General features: G+C 30.0%; 1 protein-coding gene across 6 annotated transcripts in view; it reads left to right on the top strand.

The window, feature by feature from the left end:
- The first annotated feature begins 226 nt into the window (after positions 1-226).
- Positions 227-21494, top strand: part of LOC145332707 (uncharacterized) — an 82673-nt gene continuing 61405 nt past the window's right edge. For 2 of the 6 annotated variants that reach the window (XM_080177726.1, XM_080177730.1), the window contains exons 1-4: positions 392-843; positions 15445-15548; positions 16611-16684; positions 18043-18194. In XM_080177726.1, coding sequence (XP_080033852.1) covers positions 15538-15548; positions 16611-16684; positions 18043-18194 — 237 coding nt within the window. In that variant the 5' untranslated portion in view covers positions 392-843; positions 15445-15537. Of the gene's footprint in view, positions 345-390; positions 844-15444; positions 15549-16610; positions 16685-18042; positions 18195-21494 lie in introns of those variants that run through there. The other 4 variants (XM_080177729.1, XM_080177731.1, XM_080177727.1 and 1 more) reach the window with 3 other exon arrangements.

Genomic DNA, 21494 nt, shown 5'->3' on the forward strand with positions numbered 1-21494 from the left:
GCTCAATTTTATTGCAAAATTTTGCAATGCTGCTGTTTTGTGTTGCATAGGGGAAGGAGACAACAAAGGAGATATTTTCATCAAAGGAGAAATCAAAGGGGCAGAGAGGGATATTTTAATGGGAGAAAATAATGAGGTGGGTAGTGAGGATGGGTGGGGTGAAAAACATGAGAAATTCTAGGAAGGTTTCCTGCATAGGCTGTGTGTGCAAAAATGGTGGCTAAAAAAAGGGGGGAAGATGCATTTTTGCACTTCTCAGTCGCATAGGAGAACGCTACAGGCTCTACAGCCAGTGAAAGCCATATTTGCCATTTAGAAAAAAAACTAGAGAAACAAGAGTGAAAGTGAGTGCAATTTCTCTCTCCCATTCCTGTTTTTCATAACCCCCCACTCTATTTTTTTTAGCAGAGCATCCACTAATAAAACAGCCTGTAAAATACATGTTTGCGCGCCTGTGTGTGTGTGGGTGTGTTTTGTTTGTGTGTGTGTTCGTTTGCAAATTAGTATTTTGCACATGAAAACTGGTAAAGTGGTGTGGAGAAGAGAAATTGCATATGAACATATACACAACAGAGTACAACAACAGTGAAAGTTAATACAACAACAACATTATCAACTGTTGTTGAATACTTTACATAGAAACAGAAATTGTTGTGTGACATATATTCATGAATATGTATATATATAATCTGAAATGAATATAAAGTAGTGAAATTTAAATTAGTGCTGAAAAAACATCACATTGAAAAAGATTATCAAACAGTACATAAACTGTCGTTTTTCCTAACTTTTTTTCCTAACTGACAACTTCTTGTGAAACAAACAGAGTATAATAGTTTTATAGTAAGTATTTTTAGATAAAACAAGAATCTGACAACATCCATAAAAGCGAAGCTCGTAAACGGTACGACAAACTTGTAGAATGTCAGAGCTGAATAAACAAAACATTAATGCATAAGTATAAACTAAATTAAAAGTAACTTTGTTGCAAAACTTCTTAAATAGTGGATACTGTTTAATCCACTATTTAAGGACATACTTACAATTTTAGGACTTAATTGTAGAGATGCTTTGCTTATAACATTGTATTATGTTGTCCTATAAATTATTATTTTAAAAACAGATGGATGCATATATTAATGTATCACATGAAAAATTGTTGTCATAACGGACCGACTCTAATTATAGAAAAGCTTCTCTTTAATATGGTCTATTTATAAGTAGCGCAGCAATATCAATTCAACAACCTTTTTATGAAAAATAACAAAGAGACTTCTGTCAAAATTTTTTTTTCTTCTTTCAGTTTTTCATGTTTTTAGATCGTTGAACATTAATTGTGTTAAAACTTATGCAGATTAAATGGGTATAGTCCTTTCCACGACATCCCTCCATAAGGAGCGATTCTTCGTATTTTTAAAATGGCTTTTTATAGGTTATTTTAGGTTAGGTTAGGTTATATTGTGTTAGGTGATTGCCCCACAGGGTTAGGTAATTGGCCCCGCAGGGTTAGAGCCCCCTGCAGGGGCTAGAAATAGGAGAAAAGCTACTGTGAAAAATACGAAGAATCGCTCCTTATGGAGGGATGTCGTGGAAAGGACTATACCCGATTAAATTAATGGTAGAAAAACATAGACACTGCCACTCTGTAACTACATTAAGTTTCCAAAGTTTTTAAGCCAACGAATAACAAACTTTGGGAACCAGAATGAATACAGTCCAATGTCCCCTCATTCCCTGAAAAAGTTACAAAATCTTAAAAAACTGTTTTAACTCTCAAAATAGATGTGTGTCATAACATGGAGATATTTTTATAAAAAATATTGTTGAAGTTTCTCTTATTTCATTGAAATATACTAACGAATGCGCCCTCAGCTTCTAGGGGATCTGTGGGGTAGAGAAGGGAATAAAAATCGCATAGTAACAACCCAAAAGTAGATTAAAACCCATCACTGGGCATATATGAAGCTTCTTAGTTGTTTTCAAAATCTCATGTTTCAGATAAGTTAACCTTTCTACTTTAGGTATAACAGAACAGCACAAAGAGTCCCTATGCTTTGCTATTAATTAATTGTGTCTTTTTGTAATTAAAAAGCACATATGCGGAAGTGAAAACACACCCTATAGTTTAAACCCAGTTTGATAAGTCAAGTTCAATGTCAATATAATAGTGTTTGTGGGTCAACATTATGCAAAGCTGACGTTTTCAAAGCTTTTTTTAAAGCGAATTTACACAAACTAAATGGGGTAAAGCAGGAGAGGGTAGGTTTACACAATTAAAATCATGTTTTATGTTCATTAAAAGTATTTTCACTTTTTGTATTGAAAAAATTTAGTTATTACATCAACTTGGGATTAAAGTAAAAGAATAGAGGGGACACGAGCTATGTGTAACTTTACCCACGAGTTGGGGACACTTTATTGACTTTCAATTGGGTCTTTGGATATCAGCCAATAGCGTCGGAAATATTAACACAGCCAAGTCGCTACTAATCAGAAAGTAATTTGTTAGCAGACGTATAGGGTCCCCATCACTTGGGCCAGGTAATTGTCTGGATTATACATATATATTCATACATTTAATTATATGAGCATACTGTTAATTAATTTTTAATTATTTTTTCTGCATGGACTTGAAATCAATTTATAACCTTCCATTATCATTTCCCCTCTTTGATAAGAGTAAAGAGTCAGGGATCTAAAGGGATAAGACAATGGTCGATAAATTGATGTACATTCACAATAATTTTACACAAGTTTTCCCCTTCAATAGATTACAAATAGTGGTTGTAACGTTTGGACACTCAACTAAATGAACCAACCAATCAAAATTCAACAATGTCCCCAAAGTTATTGAACCAATGAATAAGAAAATCTTATTATAAAATTTGGGGACTTTTATAATAAATAGCCCAATATCATTTCCCTCCCTGGTAAAGATCATTTTTTAAGTACACTGAAGACATCAATATGTAAAAATGTTGTGTTTTTTTTTAAATCAACATGTTCATAATGATAATATGTCAGCTATTACCACTTTTTTTCTACCCGTGCGAAAATCAGCTGTAACCAACAACTGACTAAGTTTAAAACATCGTAATGTCATATGACTTTTAATTTGTGCCGACTTTCAATTGGGTCTTTGAATATCAGCCAGTAGCGTCGTCAATATTAACACAGCAAATTCGCTTTAAAGGAGCAGAAATTAGTTTGCCAGTAGACAAAGAAAAGGTCCCAGAGGCCAGGTAGTTGCCTGGTTATACACATCTATACTTTAATTTATTTTTAATGCAATATTTATAATCAAGTTTGATAATAATTAAAATTATGCATTTCTATTCTAATCATCACTAGGTTATGAAAAAATACATACTTTCTAATGATAAGAAACAATTTACATAGAAGTGCATATTATATGAGCTGAATTTTAATTTCCGAATGTGTACACAGTTTCCTCGGTGTTTCCTCATCCTATCTCAATATTTACTACTAGCTAAAAAACTTAAAAACTTCCAAAAAAAATCAAAACAATTTACATAGAAGTGCATATTAGATGAGCTGAATTTGAATTTCCGAATGTGTATACAGTTTCCTCGGGGTTTCCTGAATCCTCATCCTTCTTCAATATTTAGTACTAGCTAAAAAACTTCCAAAAAAAATCAAAATTTGGATGTATAAACGATTTATACATTATACATTTAAAATTTTAATTTTTCAAATTTAGATTTTTTTTAAATTGAAGCTTTTTTAGCAAGTATGTAGTCGATAATGAAATCGTTATACCAGATTTTTATATACTCTGATAATTCAGTACTCGCAGCGGGCTAGAATAACGATACACCCTATCCACCCCCTTTACTAAATTACTTTTTTTGGGTGATTATCTATTAGATGGTACCAGGTAACATACCAATTAGAAAACAATATTAGGATTAATAGACGGACAATTATTATCCTTATCCTATGATATACGGTAGTAAGCTCGTTTTGTTTGTAGCGAAGGATCTTTTTAACCGCTGACCCGATATGGTCCTCCTTTATGGGTACTAGGATGGTTTTGGCTAATTTTTATTTAAAAAGTCAGGGTATGGTTTTAGGATATTTTTCTGCAATTCCATATCCCTTCGAATTTAGAGCCCCTAGATGCTGAGGGCGCAGCCGCTAGTTTATTAAAAGTAACATCATATAACGGATAAAATACAAAATAATCGATGTTAAGAGAAGATATATATTTCAGCCTCCTTCCAAATTATAATCCATGTACTTCTGTTTTTAATAACACAGATACTCTATAACTACATAATAGATTTATAAGTAAAGATGTATAATTAACAAAAACAAGTGGTTAGGAGCAAGGGCTTTCTGCTCTTTTGAAGTATTATGAAGGCACGTCCATAACTTTGCTCAAGTAAGTTGGATGCAGGGATTTTAAGGGATGAGACAATGGCCGATAAATGGATGTAAATCCACAATTATGATACACAAAATTACTCCTTAGATTACATTTTATGGTTGAAACATTTGGACACTCGAATTAATGAACCAACAAATTAAGATTAAACAAAAGTCCCTAAAACTGTTAAGCCAACGAACAAGAAATCGTTATAATAAAAAGGAAATAACAGCTTTCGCAAAATTCCGTAAAGTTATGATTCCAGTCAAATGCATTGATTATGTCAAACTATTTTTAGATATGCGTTTAATTATACTATGCGTTTAGTCAACTTTGAGAACAGTTAGATTTATTAAGCGCATTTGACTGGAAGCTTGCTTACAATTTTACGGAATAATGCGAAAGCTACTGTTCACTTTGTGGAATAATGTAATAAACAGCCAAATTTTCCCTCATTCCCTAATATAAAGAAGGTCTAAATTTACGGACCTATGATAAATATATTTCTTCAAATTTTGAATAACTTATTAATAAGCAATTTGTAATATGTGGTAGAAATTTTCTTTGCTGTACTTTTTTTCTTTAGAAAATTTTCAACTTGATATTGCTACGCTATGTATTGTCATAATCATCCTTGTTTTGTTGTTGTTTTTATTTGTTTAGCCATGGACGTCAATAAATATGAAAAAAGAATATTTTAATTGTTAAAAAATCATCTGTCTAATGTATTACAGTTGTATGTTAACATTTCTATAGATAGAAAAATTAAAGCACTTCTATAAAATTATTAGATCTGATTTCTACCTTTTCTTTCAAATTAACAGGGAGGAAGGGTACATTGGACTGTTTAGTGTTTATTGCAATAGTATCAAAAGTTTTATTATAGCGTTTTCTTATTTGTAGCGTAACACCTTTGGGAACTTTGCTGATCTTTTATTGTTTGGTTCCTAAAGTTGAGCGTCCAAACGTTTCAACCACTAGTTATAATCTACAATAGGTTGTTTTTGTATCATCATTGGGAATGTGTATATCAATATATTAGACATTGTCTTAACCTTTTAGATCACTGCAGCTTTTGTCACTTTTATAGTGATGACAAAAACGATTAAATTGTTGATAAAATAGTCTTTGGAAATTGTCCTCCTTGTTTATATTGTAATTTTGATAACAACATTGCCATGTACTATACTACACTTGCGTCTTAACAATCTATTGTTAAAACATAAAATGCGGCTATATCTCTTATTTTGCCAGAGCATATTCTATGCAGGAATATAAAGGGATAAGACAATGGCCGATAAATTTATGTTCATCCCCAATGATGATACACAAATTTACCCCCTTCTATAAATTACAATTTTTGGTTGACACTTAACTTTATGAACCAACCTATCAAAATTCAATAAAAGTCCCCAAAGTTGTTAGTCAACAAAAAATTTTATTATAAAAGTTTGGGGCCTATCTCATTTCTCCCTGAATTCTATTCCCTCCCTGCGAATTTATTATAATATAAGTTCCATATATATATACCAGGGACTCTATATTTACATAAGCAATAAGAGAGCAGAAATAGCCTGAAACCATCAAAAAATAAAAGTTAGTCAGGAGGATATTGTGGCTCTACTTTTAGAATAAGGGAATTTGCTAAATAAATACTTATAATACAAGAAGTTATATTAAGTATAAATATAGCTAAATTAACAATTATGTATGTTAAGTAAGACATAATTAAACAGGGAGTTAGGGAGGGGACAATGGATCGAATATCTAATTTTTAGGAGTCTCAGATTTTTGGTACTGGCTAAAGGGAATGTGCAAGAATTTATCAGGTTCTGACTGACTCTGGGTACTAGCGCATCATTGCCGCTAATTCGTTTAGTTAGTTTTGAATATAGCAGACAGAAAAATTTGTTATGAGAAAATTTTTGTTATCCAGAAAATATCATTTCATAGATAAAAACTTTTTTGTGATATTTTTGTAATAAACAATCTAAGAACCTTTAAATTTAATTCTTGTATATAGTGGTATTTAAAAATTTAGGAATATCGGGTGAACAAGTTCCAGAGAGATTTTTCTAGAAATTAATAACAGAATGTATACGTCAGTCTGATGTTCTGGTAATCTAATTTTCAAATGAATGTTTTTTTTCTTAGAACTTTTTTCTTATAATTTTCTTCAAATTTTCTGGATAAATCTTGATTTCATGGCATTTCAGCGAAAACTCTTAAATTGAATTAATTGCCTATTGTCTCCTCCCTTACTCCCGGATAATTAAATAAAAAATTAGAAATCTAAAAAGGTGGTAGAAATTAATTGCCACAAATTAACACCTGTTCTGGGCCACACTAAAAAATTAATTATAAAATCGTAGTAAATATTGAATACGTATCAAAATGTTTTGCGATGATTTTCCCCAAGCCATTGAATATCTACTCTAAAATTTTGTCCATCTGTCTGTCACTTAAGTATTACATCCCTAAGGAACAGCGATTGCCAGACTTCTATGATTATTAATGTTGTCACCCTTGTTTTTTGGCTTCAAAACAATTTCCAGTATTAGAAATATTTGTTTTTCTCACATGACAGCTTTCCGCGGAAACTCAAATAAAAAATTATAAGATTATAACCAGTTTTGTTAGATCCAAGGGGCCGAAGGCCCAAAGCTAATTCTAATATTATTCTTAATTTGATTTTCGTGGAAAATTTTCTACAAAACTATACAATACATGATTTTTCAGTATGACTAAGAACAAATATAGAGAGCTTTCCGCGGAAATTTAAATGAAAAATTTAAATAAAAACTGTTATTAATCTTTTTGTTTTAATATTTGTGGATTTATTTTGTTATTTATGATTTTTCAGTATGGTTGAGAACCAATTCTAACCCAGCGGACATTGATCAGTTTCGAAGCGTTGATTCTACATTATTATTTTTAAGTTCAACAGTTTTAAAAAGGTAAAAAAAAATCATATGCATTTTGGATATTTCATAACAGTTCAAAAACCTGTCTCAAATTTAGTATAAACAAATTTATTAAGAAACATGCAATTAAAAACTTAAAAATTAGTTCAAAAGATTAATTCTAATTTTGTTAGCTCCGAGGAGCCGAAGGCCCGGGTTAAAATATTGGTATTACGATTCTTAGTTTATTATCCGTAGAAAATTGTCAATGATACGAAGCGATACATTAATTTTCAGTGTGGCTCAGAACCGGTTCTAATCCAGCAGATATTAATCAATTTTGAAGCTATACTGGAATAGTTATTTATCGAAGCATATTATGGACAGATTTCTGCGGATAGTAAAATAAAAAATTATAATTTTAAATCTAGCTGGTTTGTTAGCCTCGGGGCTTTCAAATATACGGACATACACGAACAATTATAGAGTAGTTTCAACTTAAAAATAAAACTTTTTTTTTCTGTATGTGAATTGATTGATTTGGAAAATAAATTACAGAATAAAACTTATTATATTTAATTCAACAACTTTATTTTTGTCGTTGCTAATGTGGAAGTCATTTATTGGTCAATTTTTCCATCCAGTAGGAGGAAAAGAGTAAAGGGGATGGTTGGGTGGTATCGTTATTTTGGCCAGCTGAGAGTATCCCTTTATTAGAGTACATGAAAATATGGTACAGCAACCAAGTTATAAGATATCGATTATAGAGTAGTTTAAACTAAAAATAAAACTTTATTCTTTTTTTTTCTGAATGTGAATTGAGTGGGTGTGTTTTTTATTTAACTTTTTATGTAGGTGGCAATTAAAAGAATATATTATACAATACATAGAGACATACAATTACAAAACTTTTTACCAACAGGGACACAGGGGACATTGGGCTGTTTATTGCACTAGTCCCCAAAGTTTTATAATTACGTTTTCTTATTCGTTGGCTTCAGAACTTTGAATACTTTCATTGAATTTTGATTTGTTGATTAATTAAGTTTATTGTCCAAGTGTTTCAATACTAAATGTAATCTAGAGGAAGGGCATTTTTTATCATAATTGGGAAGTATTTCAATTTATCGGCCAGTTTTGTTCTACTTGCTTAAACTTAAAAACCTCAAATGACATTTCAGTTAGAAGCGGCTTCTCTAAAGCAAGTGAAGAAATTGGGGAGAAATTCTGGCATTGAATTTCAGCTTAAAAGATATAAGTAAAAAAATATAGACCTAGCTAGCTTAGGCTCTTTGGAGAGAGGAGGAACCCTCCCCACACAAATAGCTATAAACCTTCCCAGGATCTATAAGACACTTCAAAATAAAAAAGAACCATATCAGCTCAGCAGCCAGACAGAGAGACATCCTGTAATTTTTTGATAACGATTTTGTAAAATATAGGGTTGGGCCGAATATCCGGTTACCCGGCCATTTTAAATACCCGGCCGGATACCGGTTATAAAAAAAATATCAAGATACTGGATATCCGGCTGATGACAAATGCCGGATATCCGGTTATCCGGCTGGTAATCCGTTGGTCAGATATCCGGCCAGATAGTATCTTGCTTAAGAAATCAGCAGGATATACGGTATCCGGCTAAAAAAGTATCCGGGCCAACCCTAGTAAAATATAACTTTAAAAATCTGTTAAAAATTGAATATTAAGTCCTGAAATTTCGTGACAATACGTAAATTGTTCCTAGTATCCAGTATCTATCTATTTTTAGTAGCGAAGATACTCTTTATTCAACTTATTCAAATAAAAAAGCTTGGACGCCCCTGTCTAGCATCGTATTATATCCAGCTTTCTACGAATATAGAAATGTACAATCATAAGATTAAAACCAGTTTTTTAGCCCGTGCCTTCGGCACCTCGGGGCTAAAAAACTGGTTTTAATCTAATAATTGTACATTCTAAATCCGCGGAAAGCGGTTTATAATACGATGAAATAAATAACTATTCTTTTAATTCTTTTTTTTTAATGGTTTCGTTATTTCTATGAATTATTGCATATTTATCAACTAAACATCTTCGCTATAATTCATTTTGTGTGTTGTCCTTTTAGAGCTTTGCTTTCATGGATATTATCATCCTTTTTTTATCCATTCTCTTTCAATTTCAATCATTCATTAACAAAAAAATCTTTTTCAAATCTGTTTTGAATAAAGAATACTTTTTTTTTTATTTTTTTATTTTTTTAACGTTTTTAAGAGTACCCTCCCCAAAATAGTTATAAACTTTCTCAGGACCTACATTGTAAGAGAAAACCTTATTGGTTCAGCAGTTAGCAAGATCCTTTGGTACAAACAGAATCATAAACATCCTGTTATATATATATAAATTAAAAATGATTATTAATAAATTTTTAATTTAAACTAAATCTTTTGCTGTTTTTTTTATTATATTATATATATATATTAATATTTATCGAATAGGATGATTTTATACTTCTATAACTTTAGAACAGTCGGAAATTTATCAATAATCATTTTTAATTTAAACTAAATCTTTTGCTGTTTTTTTTATTATATTATATATATATATATATTAATATTTATTTAATAGGATGACTTTATCCTTCTATAACTTTAGAACAGTCGGAAATTTATTAATAATCATTTTTAATTAAAACTAAATCTTTTGCTGTTTTTTTTTCTGGACATTATTTTCAGTAATCATGATTTTAAACATTTTTAAAAGTTTTATTTCTTTTTGTGTTTTAAATGAACTCATTCAAACTTTTACAAGAGAAAATTATTTGGTATTTAAATCAAGGAGGGAGAGGAGATTGGGCTGTTTATTACACTAGTCCCCAAACAATTATATTATCGTTTTCTTCCTTAGCTTAAAAACTTTGGGGACCTCTATTAAATTTTGATTGGTTGAGTGTCCAAACGTTTAAACCACTAATTGTAATCTACAGAAGGAATAATTTTGTGTATTATCATTGGTGATGTAAATAAATTTATTCGACATTGTCTTATCCCTTTATATCTCTAATTTAAATGAACAAAATTGAAAACAAATTTGGCCAGTCTCCTAATTAGAAATTGAAACGACTTTAACGAAGCTTTTCTTGTTCATTTTTTGTACGTCCCGTTCGTTTTTTTTTTCAGTACTTAAACGTAATAAATATATAAAATAAATGAATCTTCAAAATTGTACAGTTTTGTTATTAAAATTAGATATTTTTTCTCGAAATCCTCTCAATTCTAAAATTAATAATCTGAAATTAGACTCCCATCAAAAGTATAAAGTTTTAAAATTACATTCTATATAATCTTGAAAAGTAAATTTATTAGCAAAACAAAAAGATTCAATATCGTGTAAATATTTTAAATTTCAAATTTCGTACAGTTTTGCTATTAAAATTAATACTTTTGAAGAAATCCTTTAAAACCCAAAATTAATAATCTGAAATAATTATTAAAAGGGCAAAAATGTGCAAAATTAGCACTACAAAAACATTTTATGTTGTCTAAATATCTAAAAAAAAAATTTGTAATTAGAATAAAGGGTGAAAAGACTGACTGGCGGATGGATGGAAAAACAAACATACCTTAGTTAAATGTATGTGTAGAATATGTATTGAAAAATCAAACTTAAGTCGTATTTTTTTTAAAAAGGCAGAATATATCATGATTTTGGTTTTACAATTATAAAACTCCACTTGATTTAAAATGCTCTTGTTTTAGATTACAAGAATCTTCATTTTTTCATTACAGGAGCAAAGCGATTCTGTAACTGGCTTTTCGTTTTTTATCACACAGCTGAGTGGGTTTAAGACATTAAGACAACATTTCCAAAACCTTTAAAGCCGTTGTTGATATCATAAAAAACACAAATTTAGATATATAAATAACCCTATAATACACTGTATCATAAGGTACTAGCAGCTGCCCCCCTAGCATCTAGGTAATCTAAATTGAAAGAAGAGTGGTGGAAAACAGCCTTAAGCAATCCTGGTACCCATGTAAAGCTTACCTAAAAATAACAATCAGTTTATTATTTTTTAAAGTCTTAAGCTTTAGAAAAAAACTTACTACTTAATAATATAGGATAGGGTCAATATTTGTTAGTGATAATTAAGTTGTATTAGAAAAAAAATGGTTAAGCTACGCTTTTTTGAAAAGACCTTATCCATGTTAATTTTGTAATTTGCAAAATATTGTGTTTTTAAAAGGATTTTTCTTTGGATTTAATTTTGCTGTTATAATTTTTACACCACAAAAATGGTGGAAAATGGATAGTTAAATATGGTGATACACAATTTTAGCCCTTCTGTAGATTACAATTAGTGGTTTAAATGTTTGGACTTAATTAACCAATTAATCAAAATTCAGTAGAATTCCTCAAAGCTGTTAAGTCAACAAATTAGAAAACGTTGTTATAACACTTTGGGGACTAGTGTAATAAACAGCCCAATGTCTGCTCTTTAAGAACATAAAACCTTTTTTTATTAAGTTTATAAATCAAAATTCAATAAAAGTACCCAAAGATGTTAAGGCAACAAATAAGAAAACGTTATAATTCAACATTGAGAACTACTGTAACAAACAGAAGATAGTCGAGAAGTGTTTTTATCTCTAAACTTTGACTATATTGCTAATTTTAGTTTTGCCGATTATTCAAACAAATTAAGTATTTGTTAATCCTGAGTTTTTTTTTATGTGTTTTCAAATCATCTTTCTTGATCAATACAACTTTGTCATTTCCTTACAATAAAATATAATGGTTTAATCAGAATTCTTAACTTCTTAAGGGATATGACAAAGGCCGATAATTGACTACATTTCCAATGATGATACATAAAATTACCCCTTCTTTAGATTACAATTAGTAGTTGAAATGTTTAAACACTCAACTTACTGAAAAAAACGAATTAAGATTCGATAAAAGTCCCCAAGGTTGTTGAGCCAAACGTTGTTCTTAAATGACTAATGCAATAAACAGCCTAATTTACCTCCCTAAACATAAATGCTTAAAGATTAACAAGAATCTCCTAGGAAAAAATTTAAATAAATATTATTAATTCTTTGCTGTGTTATTATGCATTTATTAAATCCTTGTTTTTCACAAAAAGATGTAAATAAAAAGATAACAAAGAAAATAAGAAATAAACTGTTTTATGTCTTTTAACAAGAAAAATATACCGTATCATTACGGTATTAAAAAAATATATGTATTATGTATGTCTGTCTGTCTTTACTAAAGGATCTAGCTAACAGCTGGACCAATATGGTTCTCCTTTACATTTTAGCTTTTCAATAGGTTTTGAATTATTACGGAGAGGCTAGGAGCGTTGCCGCTGGTATATAATAATCTATTATTTACTATGTTGTATAATAATTTTCCTACATATAATTAAATTGTCCATTGTCCAACGTCTAATGGATATAGAATTCGTGGATATTATTAGAGATTCTCGGATACCCTGATAAAATGTGACTCCAAGCTAGCTATTTAACGATATTCCCCCTCCCTCCTTATTACTTTAACCCATTGAGGGACGTATTAACCAATATAAAAGGAATATATTAGCAACCTAAATCGATGAAAAAAATCTATATCCATTATAAGCAACAGAATCCATTTTTCTTCTTCTTTGATTTCCTTTTCTTTCTTTTTCTCCAACATAACAGTGGATTTTTTTTGGAAAAAAGTTTTGATTGAAAATGTAACCTATTTAGTTTATTGGATGTTCAAGCTAAATAACATTATATTACTTTATTTGTACGATTGTCCGATAACCAGGAATTATTTTGTGATGAACTCCAATTTAGTTTCCGAAAGTGTACCTAGCGTCCGCGTCATATCTCGAAATTTGCTATTAGCTAAAAAAGCTTCAAACTTCCAAAAAAAAATTAAAATTTTAAACATTAAAATTTTGAATGTATAATGTATAAATCGCTTTGTTTTCACAAATTTCCGGAGTAGCTGAAAATAGGGTCTGCAATAATTGGGTTATCTGCTGTACACTTTAGGAAACTAGGGCTAGAATAGGAAATCCATTTGGAGTTCATCTATTTTGTACATTATATATAGTGCCACTGAACTCAGGGATGAAGGGAACATTAAGCTAGTCCCACTAGTCCCAAAAGTTTTTTTTAATATAGTTTTCTTATTCGATGGATTTACAACTTTGGGGAATTTATTGAATTTTGATTAGTTGTTTCATTAAGTTAAGTCTCCAAACGTTTCAACCACTAATTGTAATCTACAGATGGAGTAATTATGTTTATCATCATTGTGAATGTACATAAATTTATCGGTCATTAATTTATCCCTTTAGATTCCCTATATTAGGTGCTACTAAACTACACATTAACATAATACATATTCTCCAAATAAAACAAACCTATATTTTCCACATTAATCATATAAAAAGAATTGCCTAGAAAAAATGTTATTTTCAATTTTGCAACTTTCGTCTTTTGAAAAGTGTAACTGCCCAAGAAATAGCATAAAACCATCTCTTCATAGATAGAAAGCTTCAGTTTAAAGCAAAATTATTGGACCAGCTGATCTCCGAGAATAGTTATTTATCGCATCGAATTATGGACAGCTTTCTGTGGATATTAAAATAAAAAAATATAAAATTCAAATCAGTTTAGTTAGCCAAGAGGGGCCGAAATCCCGGGCTTGCAAGACTGATCATACCTATATGATTTTTATTTTAATATTCGTAAAAGTTGTCTGTAATAAAATGCTATGCTTGATTTTTCAGTATGGCTGAGAACCGGTTCTAATCCACTGGATATTAATCGATTTTGAAGCCATGCTGAAAAAAACATAATATGTGATTACTTGGATGTTTCACTATATTTTGATGAAATCTGATAAAATGATGCTTGCAGCTGGCTAAAATAATAATATCATGAATAACGATAAAACTAATAAAATTTCTATATTTATACAATTACGGCGATGAAAAGGAACAAGGCAAATGTTCTAACATTACTATTCTCTGATACTATGTAAATACTATTTCTTTTCTTTTCAATAAACACAAACAGTATATTTACATATTATATATTGTTTTTTTTGTCAATAAACGATGACGTCACTCAATTGAGTTACAGTAGGTCTTCACCATATTAAATGATGACGTCACTTAATCTCGTTACAGTGGACATTTTTTATTTTGCATACGATACTTTCCAGTATGGCTTCTAAACTGATTAATATCCACTGGATTAGAACCGTGTATCACTATCAGCCATTATGAAAATCTTGTATTAAAGATAATTTTCCACAAATATTAAAATACTATTTTTGTTTGACCGGGTTTTCATCCCCTCTTGGCTAATAAAACTAGTTTTGATCTTTAAATGTTTAATTTAATTAGCCGCGGAAAAATGTAATAATACGATGCGATAAGGGAAGTCAGGATAGGGATAGTGATGAAAAATAATCTTTCAATTACAGTAAAATTTTTGGTGTAGTCGGTATTGTAAAAGTATTAAATCTACTATGTCCTCAGAAGGGATTATTTGGTTTTATCATCATTGGGGATGTATATCAATTTACCTTTCATTGTCTTATCCCTTAAGGTCCCTGGCTCGACGGCCGTATTTTGTATGTACTGAATTTAAGTTTCCGAAAGTGTATTTAGCTTCCGCGTCCTATCTCAATATTTACATCTAGCTAGAAAAGCTTCAAACTTAAAAAGAATCAAAATTTTAATGTATAATGTATAAATCGTTTATACATTATATAACTTTTCCCTTTGACCGGAGTAGCTGAAAATAGCGTTTGCAATAATTAGGTTATCTGCTGTAAAACTTTGGAAATTAGAGAAGAAATAGGCAATCCATTTTCAGCACATCGTAACACGTCAGGGAGGGAGGGGACATTGGGATGTTATTACACTTGTCCCTTGAGTTTTCTTATACGTTGGGTTAACAACTTTGTGGACTTTTATTGAATCTGATTGATTAATTCATTAAGTTGAGTGTCCAAATGTTTAAACCACCAATTGTAATCTACAGAAGGGGTAATTTTGTGTATCATCATTGGGAATGTACATAAATTTATCGGTCATTGTCTAATTCCTATAGATCCCTGGATAAACTTAGACACAAATTTATAAGAAAATTTTTTTTTCAGGTGAAAATTGTGCCAGATAAAGAAACTGTTGAAAAACTTTTATCCCAGACGGCAAGAAAATTTTTCCTGGTGGATAATTTTGTCAGCCCTGGGATGTCGCAGGGGTAAGTATTTTATTTTTGCTAGTGGAAGGCTCCTGTGAAAATGAAAATGAGTTATTTTATAATATAGGTATGTCATTCAGGGTTCTAAAGGGATAAGACAATGGCCGATAAATAGATGTACATTATCAATGGGTGGAGATTAATAAATAGCTTTAAAAACTTCTAAATGTTGATATACAAAATTACCCCTTCTGTAGATTACAATTAGTGGCTAAAACTTTTGGACCCTCACCTTAAAGAACCAATCGATCAATCAAGTGTACTAAAAGGCCCAATGTTCCCTCCCTCCCTTTATGTCATTCGTTGATATTAAGTCAGCTATGAAAACCGATTAATATCCAATAAGGACCTGTTCTCAGCCATAGCATCGTATTTCAAACAACGTTCCACGGCTATTAAAATAAAATGTTTTTTTTTCAAGAATGATGTTCAACCTTAATTAAAGAAAATGCTTACATGCAAAAAATATTTGCTGAGAAAAAAGAAAAAACTATTTATATAAATTTTAGTTTTTTAAAGGTAGAATTATCTTAACTATGTAAATTTTTATGATACGTGCATTGTTGCCAAGTTAATTACTAGACAAATTAGAGTCAAATTAATTTATAATCTTTCTATCTATCCATCCTTATCTATCTATCTGGTCATGTATCCATTTAGTCAAGTCATCTATCCATTCATCTATCTATTTATACTTTAAACAATCGACATAATATCTAATTATCTATCTAACTAACTGTCTATCTATCTCTCTATTTATCTATCTATCTATCTATTTATCTATTTATCTATCTATCTATCTATCTATCTATCTATCTATCTATCTATCTATCTATCTATCTATCTCTCTATCTCTCTATCTCTCTATCTCTATATTTATCTATCTATCTATCTATCTATCTATCTATCTATCTATCTATCTATCTATCTATCTATCTATCTATCTATCTATCTATCTATCTATCTATCTATCTATCTATCTATCTATCTATCTATCTATCTATCTATCTATCTATCTATCTATCTATCTATCTATCTATCTATCTATCTATCTATCCCTAGGTGGAGTTGGCCTGCAGCAGGACCAGGTGGTTGCCAGCAGAGGTATCCTGGCCCTGCAGGACATCAACAACATCCAGGAACATAGATATACAAAATTTTACTTTTTTTGATTTTTACAAAAAATATTCAATTAAAAGCCAAAATTTAGTTTAAAAATGTATAAGTTTTCACACAAAATATTCAATATTATCTAACTTTTTTACTTTATAAACTACATTCTAATTTAGGTTTTTAGTAGCGAAGCTACTCTATAATTCACAATGTCCGTCCGTCTGTCCGTCATGAGACAGAATAGGGAAAACGTGATTTTCTCGGCTCCTATTAAAGGTAGACAGCTGAAATTTTTTGACAACAGTCCCATTATTAAGGAGCACAATTATCTATAAAACATCAAGGGCGGTCAGATCGCTTTTTGGCAGGTTTTAGGCTATTTTTGTATTTTTCACATTTTTCTCCATATCTCCAGTGTTTATGGTCCAATTTTCAATTTTTTTCAGTTATAGATATAAGAATTAAATTTCCCGTCGTTTAAAGAAAACAACCATGACTGCCAGACTGCCTGTTTGCAGGTTTTAGGCTATTTTTGTATTTTTTCACATTATTCTCCATATCTTCAGTGTTTATGGTCCGATTTTCCAATTTTTTTTTTCAGTTATAGATATCAAAATTAAATTTCCCGTCGTTTAAAGAAAACAACCATGGCGGTCAGACTGCCTTTTATCAGGTTTTTGGCTATTTTTATATGTTTTACACATTTTCCCATATATTTGGTGTTTTTGGTCCAATTTTCAAACTTTTTTGGGATATCAGTATCAAAAAATTTTTTCCCATTGTTATGAGAATCTTTTATGTAATCTACTTTGACCGTCGTCATCATTAAAAATAAAACAAGGTTTCGTGTTTATTTTCTCCAATAAATCTATTCTTGTTTTTAATAAATACACTTTAAATCTACTTTTACTTATTTACATCCACGATTTTTTGTGCTTCGCTACTTATGGATGTTGTCATCCTTGTTCTTATTTTATTTAGTAACTTTATTCAGAAGAGAATTTATCTTGTACCAAAATGTCATATACTTAAAATAGTTTATAATAAATCTGTCTCCTCTCAAACCCATTCAGGAATCTAAAGTGATGAGACAATGGCCGTCAAATCGATGTACATCTCCAATGATGATACACAAAATTAACTTATTTATAGATTCAAATTAGTAATAGAAACGGTTGGATCTCAACTAAATGAACCAACCAATAAAAAATCAATAAAATCCCTAAAGCTGTGAAGCCATGGAATAAGAAAACGTTACTATAAAACTTTGGGGACTAGTCTAATAAACAGCCCAATGTCCCCTTCCTCTCCGGAAAGATTGCTATATTATCATTTTAACACCAATTATTCTACATAGTTAAAGTATATTATAAATATCTGTCAGGAGGTCTGCAGCAGCTAGGTGCAGTAGGCCAGTCTCAGCAGCCGCCAGAGGTGAGCCAACATCAACAACTGTCCCCACACAGTCAGCATCAACAGCTATCACCACCACAAAACTCACTTCCCTCATACAAATCTGGAAAAGAAGCCACGGTAAGTTGTTTTAGTTTAAAGAATATCTTAGTTTAGTAAAAACAAGAATTTATGTCTAATATCTAAGTTTAGTAAAAACAAGAATTGATGTCTAATATCTAAGTTTAGTAAAAACAAGAATTGATGTCTAATATCTAAGTTTAGTAAAAACAAGAATTGATGTCTAATATCTAAGTTTAGTAAAAACAAGAATTGATGTCTAATATCTAAGTTTAGTAAAAACAAGAATTGATGTCTAATATCTAAGTTTAGTAAAAACAAGAATTGATGTCTAATATCTAAGTTTAGTGATGTCTAATATCTAAGTCTAGTAAAAACAAGAATTGATGTCTAATATCTAAGTTTAGTAAAAACAAGAATTGATGTCTAATATCTAAGTTTAGTAAAAACAAGAATTGATGTCTAATATCTAAGTTTAGTAAAAACAAGAATTGATGTCTAATATCTAAGTCTAGTAAAAACAAGAATTGATGTCTAATATCTAAGTTTAGTAAAAACAAGAATTGATGTCTAATATCTAAGTCTAGTAAAAACAAGAATTGATGTCTAATATCTAAGTTTAGTAAAAACAAGAATTGATGTCTAATATCTAAGTCTAGTAAAAACAAGAATTGATGTCTAATATCTAAGTTTAGTAAAAACAAGAATTGATGTCTAATATCTAAGTTTGCTTTCAATTATTTTTTATGATAACTAGCAGCTGCGTTCTTAGCATTTAGGAGCTATGTATTCGAAGAAGTAGGGAAAGTAGGAAAAAAGTCTAAAACCAAACTTAGATATCAGAAATAGATAGCCTAAAACTATTCAGGGACCAATAAGAAACCTCCATAAAATGGAGAACTCAATCGGTTCAGTAGTCATTGAAATTTTACGCTTCAGACAAAAAAACCTTACTACTTTATGAAAGGATCTAATACTTTTGTCACCAAAATTTGCATATTTGTGCCATTTAAAAAGTTAGAAAATTTTATAGCTGTGTTTATAACTTGATTTATTTGTCATTTGTATGGATGTTGCCATCCTTGTGTTTTTGTTGTGCAGCTATTTTACTCTTATTAAATCGATATATAAGAAATTTAAAGTAATTTAAAATTTTATTTTTAGAATATGATTAGGATAATTATATCATTTAGAATCATCTTTAATTTTGATACGACGCTAACTATAGAAATAACAGGATGTCTACGGTCTGTCTTTGTGTGTGAGTGAAGCGATTCAGCTAATCATTTCTCTTACCGCTGGTTTTCTTTTGTAGTAGACATTCTTTAATTGCTCAATATTTTAATCGTTTAAGGTATAAAAATACGAACAAAATTACTGCGTTGTTTGAAAATATTGAAATGGTTTCATACTCCACATTGATTAATTTTAAACTAAACAAGGATGAAAACTTCCAAAAAGCAAAGCTTAGAAAGAAATGAACAAACAAACATTAACACTTGTAGAGTGTCAGAACTGAATAATCAAATATAGATTTATAAAAGTCGAAACAAAATTGTAAATAAATTTGTTGATAAACTGCTTAAATAATGATAATGTTTAATGACATACTTATATTTTTAGGTGATTATAGAGATGCTTCGTTTAAAATTATGCTCTGTTGTCCTAGGAATTAGTATTCATATCAAAATTGTATTAATCGGATAATTATATAACGTAAAAAATTGTTTTTAAAAATAAAAATTCAACATGTTTAAAATTGACGTAAGGACATTCTGGTAACGATTATACAGTTGCTACATTTTCTAATTCGTACCCAACCACTATAAGAATCACCATACAAAGTTTGAAATCGATAGGAATATTTAAACATAAATTAACGAAAAAAGCTATTTGTTCCGGACGGACGTACGGACGGATGGGCCGACCCTAATGATAGAAAAGCTTCGCTTTTAAAAATGAATTTAGTTGAATTAATTCATTATTTTTATGTGGTCTAACAGTACACAATTAAAAATTTGCTGTGTTATAAAAAAAATAGATTATGAAACTTAATTCATAAAATTTTGTTTAAAAGTATTTAAGTGAAATGACATTTGTGTTTTGTGTTAAAGTGTTCAAAGCTGACTTTATACCGACACCTTTCTACCTTTGAATTTGATGTATCGACATTGTTATCAACTAAAAGTTTTGCTGTTATAATATTGTAATAGTTATTTATCGCATCGTATTATAGACAGCTTAATGCAAACATTAAAATGAAAAATTTTAAGATTAAAATCATTTTGGTTAGCTCCGAGGAGCCGTGTCGGTATACAAAACTGGTATTAATATTTTTATTTTAATACTTGTGAAAAGTTATCTATAATACGATGGTATACATGATTTTTCCGTATAGATGAGAGTCGTTCCTTATCCTTCGGATATTAATCTTTTCGAAGCCATTCTGGAAAAGTCTTTTTCAAAACACTGTAAACTTATTAATTAAATTTATCTTTAAAAAGCAAATAAAAAGGACAGTTGCTTCTATTAAACATTTTTTTTTATAATTTTATACAACTGCTAAACCATGAATTTAGGGATAAGACACTAGAAAAAAATAATCTTTCTCAAAATTTCCATATTCATTTTAAAAAATTTTCCTATGAAACTATGCACATACGAGAGCAAGTGATTTTAAGCACCTTCCAGTAGTGATTTTGAGTATTTTTCTGCTGAATATACTGGGTTTATGTTTAATAATCGATAAAAATATAAAGTTTCAACATTTTTTATAGTATGGAAAAAACTATGAAATTTTAGATATTATTGGATAAAATATCAATACATTTTTTTGTTGAGTTCAAAAGACTAAATAAAATAACATGGCTGGCTAAACATCATCATATGTTGTCAATTGCAAAAGTACAGTAATTAAGCTCAAAAAAATCTGATATTTAGTAATTGGCTAAAATTTTACCTATTCCTATATCTATGCACATGTTGATTCTAAATTGGTGCATACTATGATTACAACATGCGCGCACACAAAACTATGATTACAACATGCGCGCACACAAAACTATGATTACAACATGCGCGCACACAAAACTATGATTACAACATGCGCGCACACAAAACTATGATTACAACATGCGCGCACACAAAACTATGATTACAACATGCGCGCACACAAAACTATGATTACAACATGCGCGCACACAAAACGTGCAGTGTTCTCGTGAAGAGGCATAACAAAATATTAAAAAACAGCATAAAATCAATAATTTTCAATTTAAATAAAACATATCTTGAGGTGTATAGAGCAATACTAATTTTGAAAAATTCTTTGTGGAAATCTTAAAAAATAATTTATAAATT

The sequence above is a fragment of the Acartia tonsa genome, chromosome 11 (genome assembly GCF_053477335.1).
Source record: "Acartia tonsa isolate MP-2025a chromosome 11, ASM5347733v1, whole genome shotgun sequence".
Taxonomy (NCBI): Eukaryota; Metazoa; Arthropoda; class Copepoda; order Calanoida; family Acartiidae; genus Acartia; species Acartia tonsa.